The sequence below is a fragment of the Tursiops truncatus genome, chromosome 2 (genome assembly GCF_011762595.2).
Source record: "Tursiops truncatus isolate mTurTru1 chromosome 2, mTurTru1.mat.Y, whole genome shotgun sequence".
NCBI lineage: Eukaryota > Metazoa > Chordata > Mammalia > Artiodactyla > Delphinidae > Tursiops > Tursiops truncatus.
In genome coordinates, this window is record NC_047035.1 from 101,629,166 (window position 1) to 101,648,587 (window position 19,422).

The 19,422-nt window shown below is 41.0% G+C and overlaps 1 protein-coding gene across 3 annotated transcripts in view; it reads right to left on the reverse strand.

Annotated features, from left to right (window-relative positions):
- MYO1E (myosin IE) overlaps window positions 1–19,422 on the reverse strand; it is a 202,769-nt gene that overhangs the window by 73,385 nt on the left and 109,962 nt on the right. For all 3 annotated transcript variants that reach the window (XM_019947371.3, XM_033851745.2, XM_033851746.2), the window contains exons 5-7: window positions 8,870–8,957; window positions 4,852–4,941; window positions 776–907 (exon numbers count right to left, since the gene is read on the reverse strand). In XM_019947371.3, coding sequence (XP_019802930.2) covers window positions 776–907; window positions 4,852–4,941; window positions 8,870–8,957 — 310 coding nt within the window. The remainder of the gene's footprint in view (window positions 1–775; window positions 908–4,851; window positions 4,942–8,869; window positions 8,958–19,422) is intronic.

A 19,422-nucleotide genomic window follows, 5' to 3' on the forward strand; every position in this document is an offset into this window, starting at 1 on the left:
GTGCTCCGCAACGGGAGAGGCCACAGCAGTGAGAGGCCCGTGTACCGCAAAAAAAAAAAAAAAAAAAAAAAATTGTGTATGGTATCATTAAATTTTTTAAATACTTAAAAACATTTTAAAAATAGTCAAGGCAAATGACTGCTGAAGCCTGGAACACAAGTTCAAAGCAGCCGGCGTACTGTTCTAGCACCAAATTCTCCATGGCTTCTGAGAGTCTCAGCCAAAACTTTTTGACCTGGCATGAAAGAGCCCAAGTCTATTTCAAGCCTTTTGTCCAACAGTTCACCTTTTGGAGACCTCTGCCCTTGCAGACCAGCTGGGGCCTGATTCATACATTAGCCTACTCCTCCCCCGTCCCCCCTCTCCCTCCCACCCCTGCTTTGTTCAGGCCACCTGACTTGCCTGAGTCAATGTCCCCTTGATGCTATCCTGTGCCTCCTTAACGGCTCTCCTTACCATCCCAGCCAAGTCTCCCCTTGTGAATTCCTATTTGGCAAAGAATAAAACATTCCTACTTTTGTTCTGAAGTGTGCCGACACTTTCCTGATTATTTCACTCTAGGGAAATTTTTGTCTTCTCATCCCAACTAGAACTTATTGTCCTTGCAGGTAAGGGCATTCTCACAATTCTTTTGCACACGGACATACACAACCTACGGCAATAAAGACTCCTGGGCCTGCCAGACTAGACTGTCTAAACCTGAGGACTGAGAGAAGAAAATTTTAAATGTGGAGAAGGAATAAGGAAGTAGGCAAGAAATAATATAAAGGAAAACCTGGTAAAATATGTGAAAATTCCGCTCTCCGGGGTTCCTCATCACCACCCTAGATTTTTCCAGAAGGAAGTTGGAGATCTTTCCACCATCTGGTTCCCCACCGGGACTGAACTGGATTTCAAAGTATTTTCCCTGCAAGAAAATTAGGGATTTCCTTCAATGGTTGGTGAACAAAAACATGATGTTCCAAACAGGCTTTGGATATAGCATATAATTCAAGGAAATTCATTAATGAAAGATATGTGCTGAATTACTCCCAGTTCTGATCTAGACTTCCTCACCATTTCCTATCAGACAATACCCCATGCCTTTGTCCAATCACACAATCCTGTATTGAGAGAGAGAATCTATCATTCTAACCTGACTAAATAAGGATACGCTCACTATACCCCTTCCCATTTTCCCCCAGTAGGTGCTTGCCTGCTAAACCGGAAGCTGTGAAGAATAGGACAGAAAGTCACATGGTCCCCTTGATCTAACAAGAGTGAACTCTATCTGCCTCTTTCAGAGGAAGCAAATTTTCCCTTGGGCAGACTTACTTTAACGGCTTTGAGCAAAAGCAATCCCCTTTTACCTCTGGAGCATCTAATATGCTTACGTAAAATAAAAACACTTGGTTATAAGTCCTTTCCAGCTAGTTATGGGTGTGGGGCTTTTTGCTACTGTTGTTAATACCTCCTTTTAAATTACTGCTAATAGGGAACAAAAGAGAAAGAACCCTGGAGAGTAGCTGAAAAAGGTGTCCAGATTGTTAAGTAAATGATTTTTTTTCCCCCACTACAATCTAGTTTCTCTCCAGTCCTCAGAAAGGTCCAAGAGGGCAAGTATAAATGAAGAAAAAGATGAAAATGTGGGTTTTAGGGAGTGGTGTGGCCTAGGGTCAGACTGGAGAGCATGCCCAGCCTAACTGCATTCACATTTAATATTTTTAAAACGTGTATGCTGATGAAACCCCCCCATCTCAGGGCTGAAGCCTGCCAAGCAGCAAGTCTCCACCTAGAACCATAAACTCACTAAGGAGAAGAAAAGCCTGCTGCGTGTTTTTCCTGCTGCCGACAGCACCTAGTACCTGCTGTGTTCCTGCTAAGGTATTCGCCAATTCCAGGTATCAAAAAGGCTACAAAGGAAAGCCACCATCTAACTGTCTATCTGTTTTACTCTGCTGACTCCTTCCTCTCCCAAAAATAAACCCCAAAATAAACATCCAGAAGCACCACAAACCGCAGCTATCCCGAATTACGGTGGTTCACGAGAAAAGTCTGCTAACAAGACCCCTCTGCTTCCTACCGTGGCCGTCCTTCGCCATCTTTCCCTTTGGCCATGCTCTGAAGGGAATAATTCAGTGCCCATCTGTGTACAACCCTACCACCCCACTGTCATTCCCCGTCAACCTGGGGATGGAAATGAAACAAAACAGGACATCAAATCCAGGAAGGGCAGATGTGGTAAACGGCAAACTCTCAAGTCCTTCTGGAAATGGTTCACAACCTTGGCTACATGTTAGAAAGACCTGCGGAGCCTTTAAGAAATGCTGCCCTAGGGGAACTTCCCTGGTGGCGCAGCGGATAAGACTCTGCACTCCCAAAGCAGGGGGCCCGGGTCCGATCCTTGGTCAGGGAACTAGATCCCACATGCATGCCACAACTAAGAGTTCACATGCTGCAACTACGAGTTCGCATGCTACAACTAAGGAGCCCACGTACTGCAACTAAGGAGCCAGCAAGCCATGACTAAGGAGCCTGCCTGCCGCAACTAAGACCCAGCGCAACCAAATAAATAAATATTAAAATTAACTTAAATTTTAAAAAAGAAAGAAAGAAGTGCTTCCTGATGCCACCCCAGACAAGTAAGTCAGTCGCTAGGGACTGGCACCCAGACAGGAGTAGCTGTAAAAAGCCTGGGTGTTTTTTATATGTGGCCAAGTTTGAGAATCACTGTTCTAATGTAACAGAAATGCTTATACACAACTCAAAATTGTAATATAAAAGGCAAAATCCCTTAGGAGAGAGCAAAAAGTTTAGTTTTGTTGTAAAGCAGCCTGGGGGAAAGAGGAAACTGTATAAAGAAGGATATGATATTTCCATTACTAAATGAAAAGAAACCTCAACTCTTGGTAATGTTCTATTTCTTAAGTTAGGTACTGGGTACCCCAATGTTCATTGTATTATTTTAAAATAGTATTTGAAATATTTCATAATGTAGTTCTTAAAACTTGGAAAGATTTATAAGTGGAAATAGATGAATTTTTATAATTCACACTACATATCCATTTTAAGTGAAATTACCCATAATCCCACCCCGATGCCACTGCTACCTCCTACTAATCACTGCAATAGGATAGTCAAACGTGGATTTGCAGACACCTTAATTATGCTTTATATAAATGTGCATCTTAAAATAAATAGGACCATATTATAGATATTGTTTTGTAACCTTTTAAAAAAGATTTAACATTATGGATGTCTTTTAAAATAAATCATTATTAACAGGAAACGTGGATATTATACCCTAAAAGTATTGTTGGGTCAAAGACAATGAGTCTTTTAAACTTTGATAAGAATTGCCAAATCGCTCTCCTGGGAGGTGTCAGTCTTCAACCAATAGCGTCTTTTCTCCTTAATGTTTCATGATCTGAGAGACAGAAAATGATATATGGTTTTAATTTACATTTCTCTTATGATTAATGAGAACATCTTTTGATGCCCCACCAGACTCCACTACGTGTGTGCACGTGTGTACTTTCCGTACAGTTCTCCCATCTTTCCATCAGGGTTGTACGAAATTCTGTAATCAGGAAAATAATAAATGCTGGGTATTTTTGTTTCGCTTTACAAAAACTGACTGCTGTAGCCTCCTTGTCCAAGGATAAAAAATAATTTATATTGGAAATATCAAGGAAAATATTGATACGGTTATCTTCCTGCTCTCTAAGGAAGGCAAAAGAAGGGGGATGGGTAGCTAGAGAGTTCAATTTGGTCAAGTCCATCTTTCCAAGGCAGATTGAGATGGACAACTGGCATTGAGCAGAAACATGAGAGATGAACAGATGAGTAGTTTGCAAAATATTAAACAGCGAGGAAAGCGAGGATAATTCTGACAGATAAAACTCACCAGGGAGCTCAACAATTACTGCATGAGAACTGAGCAAGAATTCTCTTGGAAAGGGAAGCTTCCTTCCAAAACAGAAGGGTAAAAAAGAAACCGTTTTTCTCCAAAATTCTCACTTATTTATTTTAAAATGGTCCAGAATCCACCTCACAGATGGCTCCCTAAATGCTTTACTGCCAGACATAATCTATGGTTGAGATAAGATACAAAATCTACATAAATCAGAGCTACCGAGCACACATTCATTTCTTTGTAAATGTGGCTTTTTGTCAAGGGGCGTATATTCACGTTCGTCCTTGCCAGCCTTCTAATTTACCCTCTCGGGAGACACTCAGAAAAACGTCTCAATAGGCATGCAGGCATTCGCCTGATATTTTCATTCCCTTGGGTAAGTGGGCCCGTTAGGAGGAATCTGTAGGCTAAGTCCAGTCACTTTTAGATGTCATTATGTCCCATGAACATGCAAAAAACGCACACACAAAGCCAAGAGGGGTGGGGGAAGCGGTCGGCTCCCTTTGGCTGACAGGGAGGAGGAAGTTTCTTTCCAGGGTGCCGGATCAAAGTGCTTCCTTCAGGGTCCACAGACCAAGTTCTATGAAGCAAAGCAAGGCGACAAGACCTGGGATCTAGTCTCCTCAGTTCTTTGTCAGGGAAAGAAGGCTTTTTCTCCAGGGCCCAAAGCAATCTCCTCCAAGACCAAAGCGGACACTTCCATTTTCCTTAGGAAGGCACCTCAAATTGAGAACTGGTTTCAAAAATTATCCATCCCCAAGGCCCCAAAATAACTTGAGTCAAAGGGCAAATTGAAGCCTGGCAGCTCGCCGCTAGAGAAAATGAGGAAAAGATTGAAAAGGCGGCCTCCTGATGATCTGTGAAAACCCCCTATTTCCTCGGGACCACAGGACTTAAATCAGGAATGTCAACATCATCAATCAGGTGACATTCTCTATCACAGGAAAGAAACTCACAAATCGGCTGGAGTTGTTGTTCCGGACCGTCTTGGCATTCCCGAAGGCCTCCAGCAGCGGGTTGGACTGTAGGATGATGTCCTTGACGTGCTGTCACAGCAAAAAGACCACAGGTTAGGAAGATGCGAACACCTACTCCACGATGTAAAGCCAGACTTTCCGAAGGACCTGGTTTCTGAATGTGGTGAAGGTGAGAGGCCTCGAATCCAGGTCCCTGGGATTTCTGGAGGATTTACTCTTTCCTCTTGACAGAACTAACCCTGTTTTTGTGGTCATGCCTTCCAGCTCCCTTGTCTTGACGCAGGATTCTGTGGGGCCAGGGTGCCACCGTAAATCAGGATCTGCAAACGTTCCCAGACTGGGTTTCCAGATCGGATGCTGCACCTTCATCCCGTGCTCCCTGTGTACGGGGCACCAAGGCAGGACGGGGCATCTCCTTCGGTTCTGACTGGAGGCTTTACTGTCATTACTCCTGTTCTACTCAACTTCTCTCCCCACCTACTGCATCCCGCACTCCCTCTCTTCACTGCAAGTGAGAGGCACCTTGAGGGAAATGAAACAGTTTCTCCTCCCCAAACAAAGCTGCGGACACAGTCTTAAGCTTCCCGAACTTTCATGTGTGTGAATCACCTGGGAATCTCATTACAATGCAGATGCCGATTCAGTAGGTCTGAGGTGGGGCCCGAGAGTCTGCATTTCGAACCAGCTCCCCGGTGCTGCGGGTTTTGCCAGTTCTTTCCCACTTGAGCAACAAGGGCCGACACTGGATTGTGTGGAACAATTCCTGGCCTACTGGAGGGGAAGAATTTGGTTTTCATACACCCCAATTTGATGTCAGACTGAAAAGTACAGAACACCCCATGGGCAAAGACAGCTCAACAGATAGGAGTTGATGTTGGAGAGGATTTTGAACAAGTGAGTCATTCCTTGTACTTCTAATTATTCACATGCTATGGTTAAACATGTTCCAGAAATAACAAGTCTCTGGCTTGTGCTCTTTAGCTACTGACTAATTTCAAGCCAAGAGCTCTGTATCCTTGTCCTCATAGGAAAACAGGAAGAGAAAAATCAACATGAAACGTCTGCAGTCTGGCCACTAGGTCGTCGCCTGCAGCAAACAGGACTAGATGAAGGCACTAACTACTAACTATGTAACAGCCAAAGTGCTCCTCTGCCACCGCCTGGACATTGAGAAGAGGACTGAGAACTAGAATTCCATCAACCAGGCACACGTCGTTAGCAATGGAAGGAAGAGTAAATCATGGATGGTCCCACCATGAAGTTGGTTTCAAAGCTTAGAAAGATACTTCTAAGCATCCTTCTCCTTTAAAAACTCATGGATTTATACAAAATTTGCTTTTCTTTGAAAAATTAATTTTGACTTTGTGGGTCTTCATTAATCTTTCATACTTGTTGTCTGATGGCCAGGCCTGCCTACACCATTTATCAACACTCAACTTCTTGTAGGGACAGAACAAAAGAAAGACCCTTCCTTATCTCTTTCCTTCTTTACTTATTGTCTTTGTAACTGGGAATCTTTATGCATGTATCCATCCATCCCTCCATCAACTATCAAGATGTCCAACAGAATTCTGTGGCATGTGGTAAGCATATAGGGGGAAAAGAGAAAGAGTGAATTAAAGGAGCAGCCCATACACAAAAGAGCATCCTGGATTCCTGGCTCCATGTCCATCTTCTACGGATAGGGTATGGACTTCTACGGATAGGTGGACTGTACCATATCAACCTAAGTCCTAGGGCTGTACCCACTGTCCAACATGGAAGCTGCTGAGCCCATGCAACATGGCCAGTCCCAACCGAGATGTGCTGTAAGTGTAGAACACACACTGGATTCCAAAGATTTAGGACACAAAGGAATGTAAGATAGCTCATTAATTGATTAGTAATTAGATGCTGAAATAATATGGGGATATATTGGGTTAAATAAAATATATTTTAAAAGTGAATTTCATATGCTTTTACTTTTTTTTTTACTGTAACTATTCAATTTTAAATTATGCATGTGACATGCACCATCTTTCTACTGGATGGTGCTGCTCTAGCTCTTCCTTTCATTTGGTAGAGGAGGCCACTCTAAGGCCCTTTTACTCTGTGTAAGGAATACTGGCCTCCGCCTTAAGCTTTCTGATCCCCCAGGACAGGATGGAGCACTATTGATTTAGCAGACAGAGCCATAATAAACAATTTCGATGTGTCTTTTTTTTTTTTTTTTTTGCGGTACGCGGGCCTCCCACCGCCGCGGCCTCTCCCGCTGCGGAGCACAGGCTCCAGACGCGCAGGCTCCGCGGCACGTGGGATCCCCCCGGACCGGGGCACGAACCCATGTCCCCCGCATCGGCAGGCGGACTCCCAACCACTGCGCCAGCAGGGAAGCCCTCGATGTGTCTTTTTAAAGTCTACAGCTGACTATGGCAATAACATCACATTAAATGATTCTAACTAAAAACTTAATCTTTTGGGTGAACTCTACCTTGCATCATGATTTCTAATAATAATAATAATAAAAGTTCCCAGCAGTCTGTGCCAGTGATGAGCACTGGGAGTTTGGGCAGCCCCCTGTGGACCTTAGCCCCCATAGCCATCCTCCACTACTCTCTGGGGGTGGGGGTGGGGGGCTTCACCAGTCCTGCTGATGCTGATTCCTCTACCACAACGAGTAAAACTCAAGACAGAAAAGGCTGCATCTACTGCTTTCTTCATGCTGTCCTCTTGAACCTGCCCCTTCTCTGCCCATACTATAATCCCCCCCTTTTCTTTCTCCCTCTCCCGTGTCCTCGTTCTCTGGGTTTCCCCCCTTTCCTAATGTTTCCTGCTAATGCTCTAATCCTTCCTCCTTCCTTTCCTTTCTCCATTTTAAAATCTTTGTAAATTTTTTGAATTGGAGATTTATTCACATCGTTCAGAAAATGAAAGGTTCGCAGCCACTCTCACTTTCTAAGACAGACCGCATTCTGCCTATGGAATGTGTTCTCTCTCTAAATAAATCCATCTCTTACCTATCAAAAAATAAAGTAACATAAAAAATAAAAGGTTTGCGAGGTTCTACATGGACAGATGCCCCTCCCCCAGTCTCCCAGTTTCCTCCCCGGAGAAATCATTATTATCAATTTCTTATGTATCGCTCTAGAGCTATGCTATACACATGCAAACAAATGTAAATATTATAAATATATGTTCTCCTTTTTCTCAAATGGTAGTACATTATAGGCAATGTTCTGAACTTTGCTTTTTGCAATTCATGATATAGCTTGAAGATCAGTCCCCATCAGTACCTGAAGCTTCATTTTTTTATGGCTGTCTAATATTCTAGTCTATTATGAACCATAAATTATTTCCCCATAAATTATATCACCAACTGATGAGCATCTGCCTCCAGGCTTCTCCATCATCAAAAAATGTCACATCAAAGATCTTTACACATGTTATCATTTTGTATACATTTCAGGACACCTAAAGGTTAAATTCTCCCAAGCAGAATTGATGAGTCAAAGGGTGTATGCTTATAGATTTGAAAAATATTGCCGAAATGCCCTCCACAGCAGTGTACTAGTTCATGTTCCTACCGGTAATGTGTTAGAGAGTCTACGCCCCTATGTTTTTACCAGCAGTGTTTAAAATACTACAAAATTGTTGCCATTTTGACAGTTAAGAAATAGTTTTTCAATGTAATTTTAATTTGCATTTCTCTTATTATCACGGGGGTGTGCATATGTTCATGTTTTAAGAGTCATTTATATTTCCTTTTCTATGAGATGGCTCTCGTGCCCTTTGTCTGTTTTACTTCTGGATTTGTGACCTTTTCATCGATTGTATATAATACTCATTACATATTAGGCATCTCCAGCCCATAACATGCTGTTTCTCTGCATATTTCAAGTTTCTTGGTTATAAAACCAACGTCTTCCCTGTGGAAGAAAAATTCTTTTTTAAACAGCAAATGGAGCCTCTTACTTTCACACAGCGCAAAGTCTCACAATGGGCCCTAGCACCAGCTCACCTGGACTTTGGGGCCTCCTCCAGACACCCTGGAGATGTAGCTCATGATGTATTTGGCAGCCACGGTCTTTCCAGCACCACTTTCACCACTAAGGAAAGAAAGACAAAAATACCCACCTGTGAAGTGGCTCATGACCAGCTCCCTTTCCTCTGAAAAGACCCCCTCAAAACAAAACCCAAAACAAAAGGAAACAGGCAGAAAGGAATTCAGTAAAAAATGCACAATACTGGTTGAGAAAGTTAAATCACAGCAGGATCAGGTTACCTCCCTGACTTGTATGATCACTATTAACATGGTGTGTGGGCCAGTGTTCTGATAACCATCACTGTGTACGGGACAGACAATTCAGCATTCTAAATGCCCAATAATAGGAGGAAGCATGAACAGGAACATTACGGAACATCAGAAGGACAGACTAGACAGATTACAACTGACAGGAAGATTGTAAACACTGCGGGAGAAAAGCACACGAAGTAGTGTTATGTGAAATAGATCAGATTCAGATTATATGTAAAACAGGGTTAAAAAACTGTAAAGAAAAAAAAGCACATAAGAAAAATATTAGCAGAGGTTTTGGTAAAGGAAAAGATACTGTGGGAGACTTCTTTCCGTTCATTATTTTCCAAACTTTTAGTAATCACATGTCTCTTCTCTAATTAAAAAAAAGAAAAAGTAGGCACTCTCTGGTTTCAAACCAGCCTTGAACTGATGCAAGCAACTTTATTTTAGAAGTTCTAAAATTAAATGATGAGGTAATATTAATCACATCCTGCATAACAAAGACTACTTCCGTTTGGTGGCCTTACTGCATAGGGAAAGCCTTTTGTTAAAATACCGTATAGTCAGATCTTCAAAATTCCCGTTTCTTCCCCCAAAATCCCCTTGAACTGATGGCGACCTCAATTCAAAACATGCTTAAGTCAGTCAGATTTCTCATCTCTCTATTGGTAGCCTTTGTACTTCCATGATAGAATTAGATGAAAGGAATCCATTATCATGAAAAATCATGGTGAAATTTAACATGAAAAATTCAGGCTGCTGTGAGTTCCTAAGACACTATTTTTGTTTGCTATCGGTGATCAAGAATTTTGGGGTACAGAGCAAATATTCTGTGAACACCCAACCTAATGAACTGTTACCAATTGCTTAGGTACTCAAGAAAAGAGCAAACACTTGCTTAGGGTCCAACCAAGCCAGGTGGCCCCCATCCCCAAAAGGAAACTGAAATAAATTTGGAAATAATTTGCTCTTTCGAAACAAAACAAAACGAGGATTAGAGTCACCACCATAGCAAAAGTCAGAACTCTGTTGAATTTCTTTGAACTAATATGTTATATGCTTAATTAGAGAGATTATAGGGAAGAATGAGGGAACCATCCTCTGTGAGGACTTCTAAAGGTCTGACTCCATCTGTGCAACTCATTCAGCATCCTAGTACTCAGCTCCTGACTTCCAGGTCACACGAATACAGAAACCAAACTGGTATTTCATAAGATATGGCGGAAAGTAGAAAACTAATGAGCCTGGGATGACGTGTCACACTGATTACAGAGCCATGCTTTCTCACACGCACAAGTAGGTATAATAAATATTTCAGCTCCATGAGGAAGTTATCTGTTCAAATGGTCCATGTAATCAGAAGATTTATACCCTAGATCCAAGGTCAAAACATGCACTCTCACTCATTTGAAGCATAGGTTTGTTAACAATGAAACTCCATTTTATAATGTTGTAAATCACGTGAACATTCAAGAATACTGGAAAGTCCAAGAGTACAATGGTACAACCAGCCTATATAATATTACACAGACATTTAAAATAATTAGAAAACTATGTGGCAACATAAAAACAATGCAATTAAGGCTAAGTGGCAACATAAGCAGAAGACACTGTACCTATAACGTGATTACAACTATGTAAAAATAATGTATGGACAAGAACAGAAATGCAACAAGGAAAAAGAAACAGTTCTGACTTGTTGGGGGGCTGATATCTGGACGATTCTTGTTTCTTTTGATGTGATTTCTCTTAAGGTTTAAAGTTTTGAGAGAGACAATTACCCATATAGTTCATATTTTTAAAAAATATGGGACTTCCCTGGTGGTCCAGTGGTTAAGACTCTGTGCTTCCACGGCAGGGGGCATGTGTTCGATCCCTGGTTGGGGTAGTTCCACATGCTGTGCAGTGTGGCCAAGGAAAAAAATAAAAAAAGAGGAACAGAAAAAAAACAGAAAACAAAAAAGCCCCCAGCATTTCCAGAAAAAGTGGAATCGCACATCATAATGATAATCAACAGGATTAATTTCTTTAGATTATTACTATGTCATGAGTAAACAACTTTCGTATTTAGAATTCCTTAGAGAAAGCTGTGTGTAAAAGAGAAAAGGAAAAAAAACAATAAATCCTATTAGAATTACTAAATGAAAGTATAATAATGTCCCCACTGTGTCTTTGGTTAGTAGTATGATTAGACATAAAATATTTTGTGTCTTTTGTTGAAAGAAAAAAAAAGGAAGAATAATGGAAAGTAACTCATTTCATATATTAAAATAAGTATGCCAGGTACATTAATAGGACATCTACATTCTCAGTAACACTGATATTTTTCAGAAGATTTAAAATAATTAGCTATGGCTGAACTTTGATCGGAATTTTCATTTCTTGGATTCAATTTACAGATGCTTAAAAAGAAATTTTATCGATCAGAGGCCGGTAATTTGCTCAGAATACGGTACAAGAATGGAGTGCTCCGTAATTACTTGAAGCTTACAGTATACATAACCATAATTACATTGGCCCTTTCAGGGAAAAAACTGTTTCTTCCCCTGGACTAAAACCCATGTTAAAAGAATGTGAAGGTATCAGACAGATTATACAGCATATGTGAAATTATTTGCTTTGCATCTCACAGCAATTAGAGCAATTTGCTTTGTTTATGGTTATAAGGTCTTTCTTAAGTGCCTTCACTTGACTACTAAAGTGGACCAAAAAATACTCTAGAAATGTATGTGCCTTAAAATTAGAAAAATGTCCCAGTGGTCCCTAAGTCCAGCAGCCTATCAGAATCCTCAAAGTACTTAAAAAATGCCCATGTCTGGGCCTGTCTTCAGACCTGCTGAATCCTGGTCTCCAAGGACAGGGCCTAGAAATAAGGATTTCTAACAAACTCCCTAGTTCTCATATAGCTGGCTGGGAACCAGCTAAACGAATGTAAAACGCAGTCAAGACAGATTTCATAGGAAACGTCAATTCAAATAGGAAATAATGTAATGTTTCTGACTGCATTCACTATACAAATGGAAACATATGCTACAATTTCAAAGAAATGGAAAGAATGTTGGGGGGTGGGGTGGGGGTGGAGCTATTTACAATGATACATTAATAATTGGATTCAAAGACTATAATTGTTTTTCTTAGTCTGAAGGTTATTCCACACTTAAAAATCAATAGTGTTTTCAATTCAGTTCAACTGATTCTAGCAAATGTAAAAATATCTTAGTCGTATTTGGGGGTGGGTATCCCAGAGAATAGGTAGAATCGACCATTCCTCCTATCTCCCCCTTGCTAGTCTCAAAATCTCTCTGCTGGTTCTGACCACACTAGCTGTTGTTCCCTTGTAACTGTTCAAGTTAATGTAATTGAAATGCTGCTCTGCCTACTTTACATTTATTTGCACTTTAGAAAGGATAAAAATTTAAAACAAAAATTGTATGTGCATTTGCTTACCCAGCATGCACTGTCTAAGTGCCTCCTCGTGCCAAGGGCGAGGCTGGGATGAAATGTGTCTCCTGCCCTGGAGGGCATGTGCACCAACACTGTGATAACACCTTGGAGATATGGGTACAGTTTTAGGGATTCCTGAATTTGTATTAGGAAAAGATTCCTAAAGAAATGCACAAGCTAAGTCAAGTCACACTACTTACATTTCAACGAGACAGATAAAGTTAGCCAGGTAGGGGAATGAGGGTGTGTGCGTGTGTATGTGTGTGTGCGTGTGTACATGCACACGCACAGGCAAGCATCAGAGGGCGGCATTCCTGCCCAGAGTGAATGATTGATAAGACAATGAAGTTATGAAAATTCCCACTGGGTCCTACTCTCTTAGACCTGACTTTTTTCTTTTCTTATATAGGGACATATTCGTATTAAACTTGACTCTTATTTCAGAAGGTATAACCCAAGGGTAAAAAACACAGAGATTGTTTAAAAACTTTTTTCTAATTCTACAGTTATAAAAGATAAACATATTGGTGACTGAAAAAGAGTCCAGATGAGAAATAACATCAATTCCAAAGGAGATTTGAAAGCAAACTAAAATTTTGCAGATGTATTGACTGTAGCATGTGTCCGCTGGGTGGGTAAGGCATGTCAAGGACTGCTCTAAGGGCTTCAATCATGTGATCTGGATAATAGCCCTGTGAGGTAGGGACTATTCTTATTCCCATTATTTGATGAAAAAGGCTAAGCAGCTTGCTCAGGGACACAGAGCTAGTGAATGGCATCACGAGGAAAGGACCTGAGATAGTTTAAATCAGAAGCCTGAGCTATACTGCTTCAGATGAAGGTCTATATTTAGATAGTCAATTAAAATCAACAAAGTGTCCTAAAGAACTCCATGAATAGCACAGTTCATAGTATAATCAAACTTGTAGTTACTGAGTTTTTACTGATGCCCACCCCTTGAAGCAAGGCTTCTGCCAAAACACTTATTATCTCACACACAGTCGGAGCTAACAAGTAATAATAGCCTGCATCACTGTGCTCACAAGACAAGATGTAACCGGGAAGGAGAAACACATCAAACAAGATTCTGGACAGACTTCTCCAAAGACTCAATTCGCACACACCCTTCCTGGCAGCCCTACTGGATCTGGGAAAGAAATAAGTCTGAAGTGAAGCATCTCTGTTGCCCATCCGAAGGGTTCCAGGGCTGAGAGAAAGGGGTGATCTGTCAGAGCTTGTGATGACACTGAAAAGTAGAGCCTCAAGTACATGCAACGGCTGGAAAATACAAAATCAGACAGACATGCCAGCACCACTGAGTAAATGATAAAAATTCATTAACATAATGAGGAAAGTGAGATAAGACAACTGTTACTTCTTCCAAATCAATTAGTATTGTCAGGCAGACACAATTATCACCTATGGTCTGCCAAGAAAGTGGCCCCGGGGCAATGCTCACGTTGGCCCAGCCTGATGCAATAGGAAAAACCCAATGTTTAGTCTGAACACCAAGTTTCAGCCCCAGCTCAGCTACTTATTAGCTCTGCAATTCCTTTTACTGTTACTACCAGGTATTTTACATCACTCCTTAACAGTTAAAAACAATTTTTTATATGTATTTCCTCATTCAATAGCTTTCCTTTAAGGTATTAATCCCCATTTTGCAGATGAAGTGACCGAGGTTTGCAGAAGTCGCACACTTTCGACAGAACAGAATAACAAGTCTACCCCGTGACTCAACCCCAGAGATCTTTCCACTGTACCCCATGACCATGGGCAGTAACAGGTTACTAACCAGACAACCTGACACCTGCTGGCTCAAAGCAGCAGAGAAAAGTGGAGAGAGTGTACTAGGGGAGCCAGGCAGCCCTGGCTTGAGGCATGGCTTTGCCACATTTCAAATGTGAGACGTTTAACATGTTTCATTACCTCTCTGAGACTCGGTTCTCTGATCTGCAAAAAGGGGGGTTGTAATACCTAGTTTACTAGGTTGTAAATGATATAAGTAAAAGATGCTGAGATGCAAAGCAAATACTTAAAAAGGGGTTATTATTATGATTATAGATAATATATTAATTAGCTAATGAGTCAGGCTTCCTGAATAACACTCTTTGACGAAGCCTGGTCAGGGAACTTGGGGTAGAAGGGCACATTTGAGCCCCCAGCTCTTCAAATCCACAGCCAGAGGGCAGGCCTCATGCAGACCCCACCGTCAGGGGTGTGAGCTAACTGGGCCTCCCAAAGCCAGGCCAGAGGGACAGGGAGCCTCAAAGGATGCTGGTGCTGGGATAAACAAGAAATTGGGTGGACCGAAAGAAACAGAAAAGAGTTCCAATGCTAATAATAAAAGGCTCCTGAAATACATCAAAGACAGGAAGTCAGCTTGAGAATCCATGAGACACTTGACAGTGCTGAGGCAGAGAGCAGAGATAAGACATAAGCCAAATATTAGAAGTGATCTGATTTTTAACATTATTTAAATCTTTAATCTTTACTCCTGCAAATCTTAGGGATCCCAAACCCAAAATGTCTCTTGAAGAAGATAGTTCAGAAATCTTAGATCCAATAGTGACAACTATCTCCTTTTCCTCTATGAAAATTCTCATATTCACTCAGTCACCAAATCTTCTGATGCGCCTTCAAAAGATCTCTCACGTCTTTATCTCTAAAAAAAATATTTATTTGGCACATATTCAGGATACAACCTACCAAGACTTTGCAAATGTTGTATACACTAAGAACAGAACACCCTACTTTTCAGAAAAGCAACTGCTTAAGAATATTTCAAGCAAAAAAGATCAGAAACTGGATCAAATGTGATGCTCTCAAATCAACATCACGTTTTTTTAAACGCGCTAGGACAGCAAGAACGGATGCAGGCCAAAAGTGGAATTCACTTTTGATGGCAGCAATAAAACTGCCACATAAATGTTCTCTAAGACCCTGTAAGTCTTTCCAGAGGTCAGCTGGCAAGGGCTGCAGAAATGCCTCTGGCCACAGCGCCATGGTCCGGTCTGCTGATACAGAGATGGTAGAGAATATGAGAAAAACTTGCCGTTTCTCCTTCCCCTCTTACCACACCATGATTATTTTATTCAGTAAATTTACATAGATGTCTCTGATAGGTCCAAAGGTACCACATATGCAATTCTAAAACACAAATCCAAATTCTGGATTCTGGAGCACAGAAAACTATTGAGTTAAGCAGATCTGGGTTGCTCATTTACTGGGCTCATGGGTGGATACCTGTGTCTTCAGGTGCTCATCATTGTCAATGATACTAATGTAGCTACAACTGTTGTGTCTTTCTCTTGGCACTGCCTGGAGTCCACATTCACTTCTTATTCCTTTAATTCCTTCAGAGGCTTATGGAATGTCACACATCAGTTTCCTCTTTGCCTTTCCAACTCCGGTCAGGCCCTCAAAACCTCACTACATATCTGATTTGCTCAAGATCCCATCACTTTTCTACCCCTAGACTCGTCTTTGTGAACCAGCCTTCCGTGGTATCGTGTCTCTGCTCAGAGACCTGCAAGACATCACCAAGGCCTGAAGGTTTATCTGCAGATCACCCAGCCTGGGAATGAGGATTTCAGGAGGCTTAGTCTTGGTGCTCAACTAGAACAAATTGGGGGGCTTGAAAAAAGATATTGGATGCCCTGGGTCCACCATAAATCAGTTGAAAGAGAATTTTGAGAAGGGTAGCCTAGATGTCTTTATAGGCTCTGAGCGAACAGCGCAATTCAGGAATGGGAGATATTTATCCCTGGAAAGTTAAATTAGTGAACGCAAGGCACAGTGGATGAAATCGGCATCAACGGCAGCCACTCTCCCTGACCTGTCTGCCAGTGAGCTCTTGGGGAAGACTTGGGAAACATTAAGGCAAATCCTGGCTGTTTATTCCTGATAGAACTTAACTTACTGCATGGTAGGGGCTGACAGGACAAAGGGTAGGTTAATACAAAGGGGTTGGCCTACACGGAGTCAGGACAGGAAAAATCAACAGCAGACACGATGGGTTTTCCCCAAGTAAACAGACTACTGAGGGGCAGCCTACTGTCTCCAGATAAAAGTGGGGGCCATGACGTAACGACATTAGCCACTGTGATCATCCCTCGGCTCGGAATCCAACCCTCTAATGGTAATCCAGCAACCCTCACGGACTGTGTTCCAGGGAAATAATCAACAGAGCAGTCCACCACAAGCAGAATTCTCCTTATAAAATCATGAACTGGGGTCTAATTCACACTCACTTGTGAGTCTGGTTGGCCAGTCAGTCAACCTGAGGCTGCTCAACTCCAGCTATTTTGACAAATCAAGTCTGTACATGTTTGCAAAACTCAGGACCAACAACTGATCAACAACAAAGGAGGCAAGAATATACAATGGAGAAAGGACAGCCTCTTCAATAAGTGGTGCTGGGAAAACTGGACAGCTACATGTAAAAGGATGAAACTAGAACACTCCCTAACACCACACACAAAAATAAACTCAAAATGGATTAAAGACCTAAACTTAAGACCAGATACTATAAAACTCCCAGAGGAAAACATAGGCAGAACACTCTCTGACATAAATCGCAGCAATATTTTTTGGATCCGTCTCCTAAAGCAAAGGAAAGAAAAGCAAAAATAAACAAATGGGATCTAATTAAGCTTAAGAGCTTTTGCACAGCAAAGGAAACCGCTGACAAAATGAAAAGACAACCTACTGAATGGGAGAAAATATTTGCAAATGAAATGACCAATAAGGGGTTAATATCCAACATATATAAACAGCTCATAGAATTCAACATCAAAGAAATAAACAACCTGATAAAAAATGGGCAGAAGAACTGAACATTTTTCCAAAGAGGAAATGCAGATGGCCAACAGGCACATGAAAAGATGCTCAACATCACTAATTACCAGAGAAATGCAAATCAAAACCACAATGAGATATCCCCTCACACATGTCAGAATGGCCATCACCGAAAAGAACACAACTAACAAATGTTGGCGAGGATGTAGAGAAAAGGGAACCCTCATACACTGCTGGTGGGAATATAGATTGGTGCAACCACTGTGGAAAAAAGTATGGAAGTTTTTCAAAACACTAAAAATAGAACTACTCTAATAGAATGACCCAGCAATTTCACTCTTGGGTATATATCTGAAAAAAATAAAAACACCAATTGGAAAAGACACATGTACTCCAATGTTCATTGCAGCATTACTTACAATTGCCAAGACACGGAAGCAACCTAAGTGTCCATCAACAGATGAATGGATAAAGAAGATGTAGTATATATACACAATGCAATATTCTTCAGCCATAAAAAAGAAATTTTGCCTTTGCAGCAGCATGGATGGACTTGGAGGGCATTATGCTAAGTGACACAAGTCAGACAGAGAAATACAAATACAAATGACATCACTTATATGTGGAATCTAATAAATACAACAAACTAGTGAATGTAACATAAAAGAAACAGACTCACAGAGAGAACAAACTAGTGGTTATCAGTGGGAGGTGGGGAGGGGCAAGATAGTGGTGGGAGATTAAGGAGTACAAACTAATATGTATAAAGTAAGCTACAAGGATATATGGGACAACACAGGGAATATAGCCAATATTTTATAGTAACTATAAAGGGAGTATATACTTTAAAAATTGTGAATCATTATATTATACACCTGTGCATATTACCGTACATCAGCTATACTTCAATTAAAAAAACAAACTCAGGGCCAAGGCTTGGATGGAGGTCTGCACTTGAGAAAGCAGCTTGTCTTCCTCCTTGATTTCTTTCTTTTTAAATTCAATTTGTTACACTGATTTCTATCCAGAAATAATCAGCTGCCAGTCCATCCTGTCACTGTATCCACCTCTTCAGAAAACGTAAGATTGGGATGGAACTGATAAGATTGCTTCTATGTGCTGCATTATCCCATCTAAGCGTGCACATTTCATGGTCATCACTTCGTAATGTACAGCTATATCGAATCACTATGTTGTACATCTAGATCTAACATAGTCCTGTAGGTCAACCAAACTTCAATTTTAAAAAAACCATAAAATTTTTTTCTTATATTAATATAATTTTCTTTTTAAAAACTTCTTTAAATGTATTTGACCTTCATTTCAGTTTCTTCTATAGCATGATTTAAAATGCATAAAATATGTATTATCCTGGAAATCCCAAATATATTTCTCTCTAAAGCTAAATGCTTTAAACAAAAAATATTTATATACATTATTAATAAAATGTTTAACAAACCAGATACAAAAATTTAATAATTAATTTTAAAATTAAAAATAGATAAATAAAAGATAAACCATATGCATTTCATCATGTAGATGAGGTCATATACCAGGGAAAACAGAAAGTGAAAGTCTAGAAGAACACCAGAGGATTAGATCATCATTAATTTTTAATTTCCTAATTAAAGGATACTAAAAATTCCTAGTCTCTCCAGCTACGGCAGAAGCCCTTTGCACAAGGAGCAGACTTTTCTTCCAGCCCCCAGGAAAATTGGTATTGTTTGTTTTCTGTTCACAAGTGCATTCAGGTAGGCAGCACTGGACTCAGCCCTAGCTGAATGAGCACCCAGCTCTCCCATGTCAGTAGCTGCAAACTTGGGCTTCTCTACCCAGAACAGCATTTCCCTGCCTTCCCTTCCCTCAAGCACTATTTGGAAGAGTTCCAAAACCCCCAAAGCAGGCGAGACCTCAGAGGTCATCTGGTCAATCAGTTCACTCCTAAGTGAAGACACGAGGCCCAGATGAGTGTTAGGTTTGCTGCCCAGGATCACAGAGCTGGTGAGAGTGAACCACAGCACAGCAGAGAT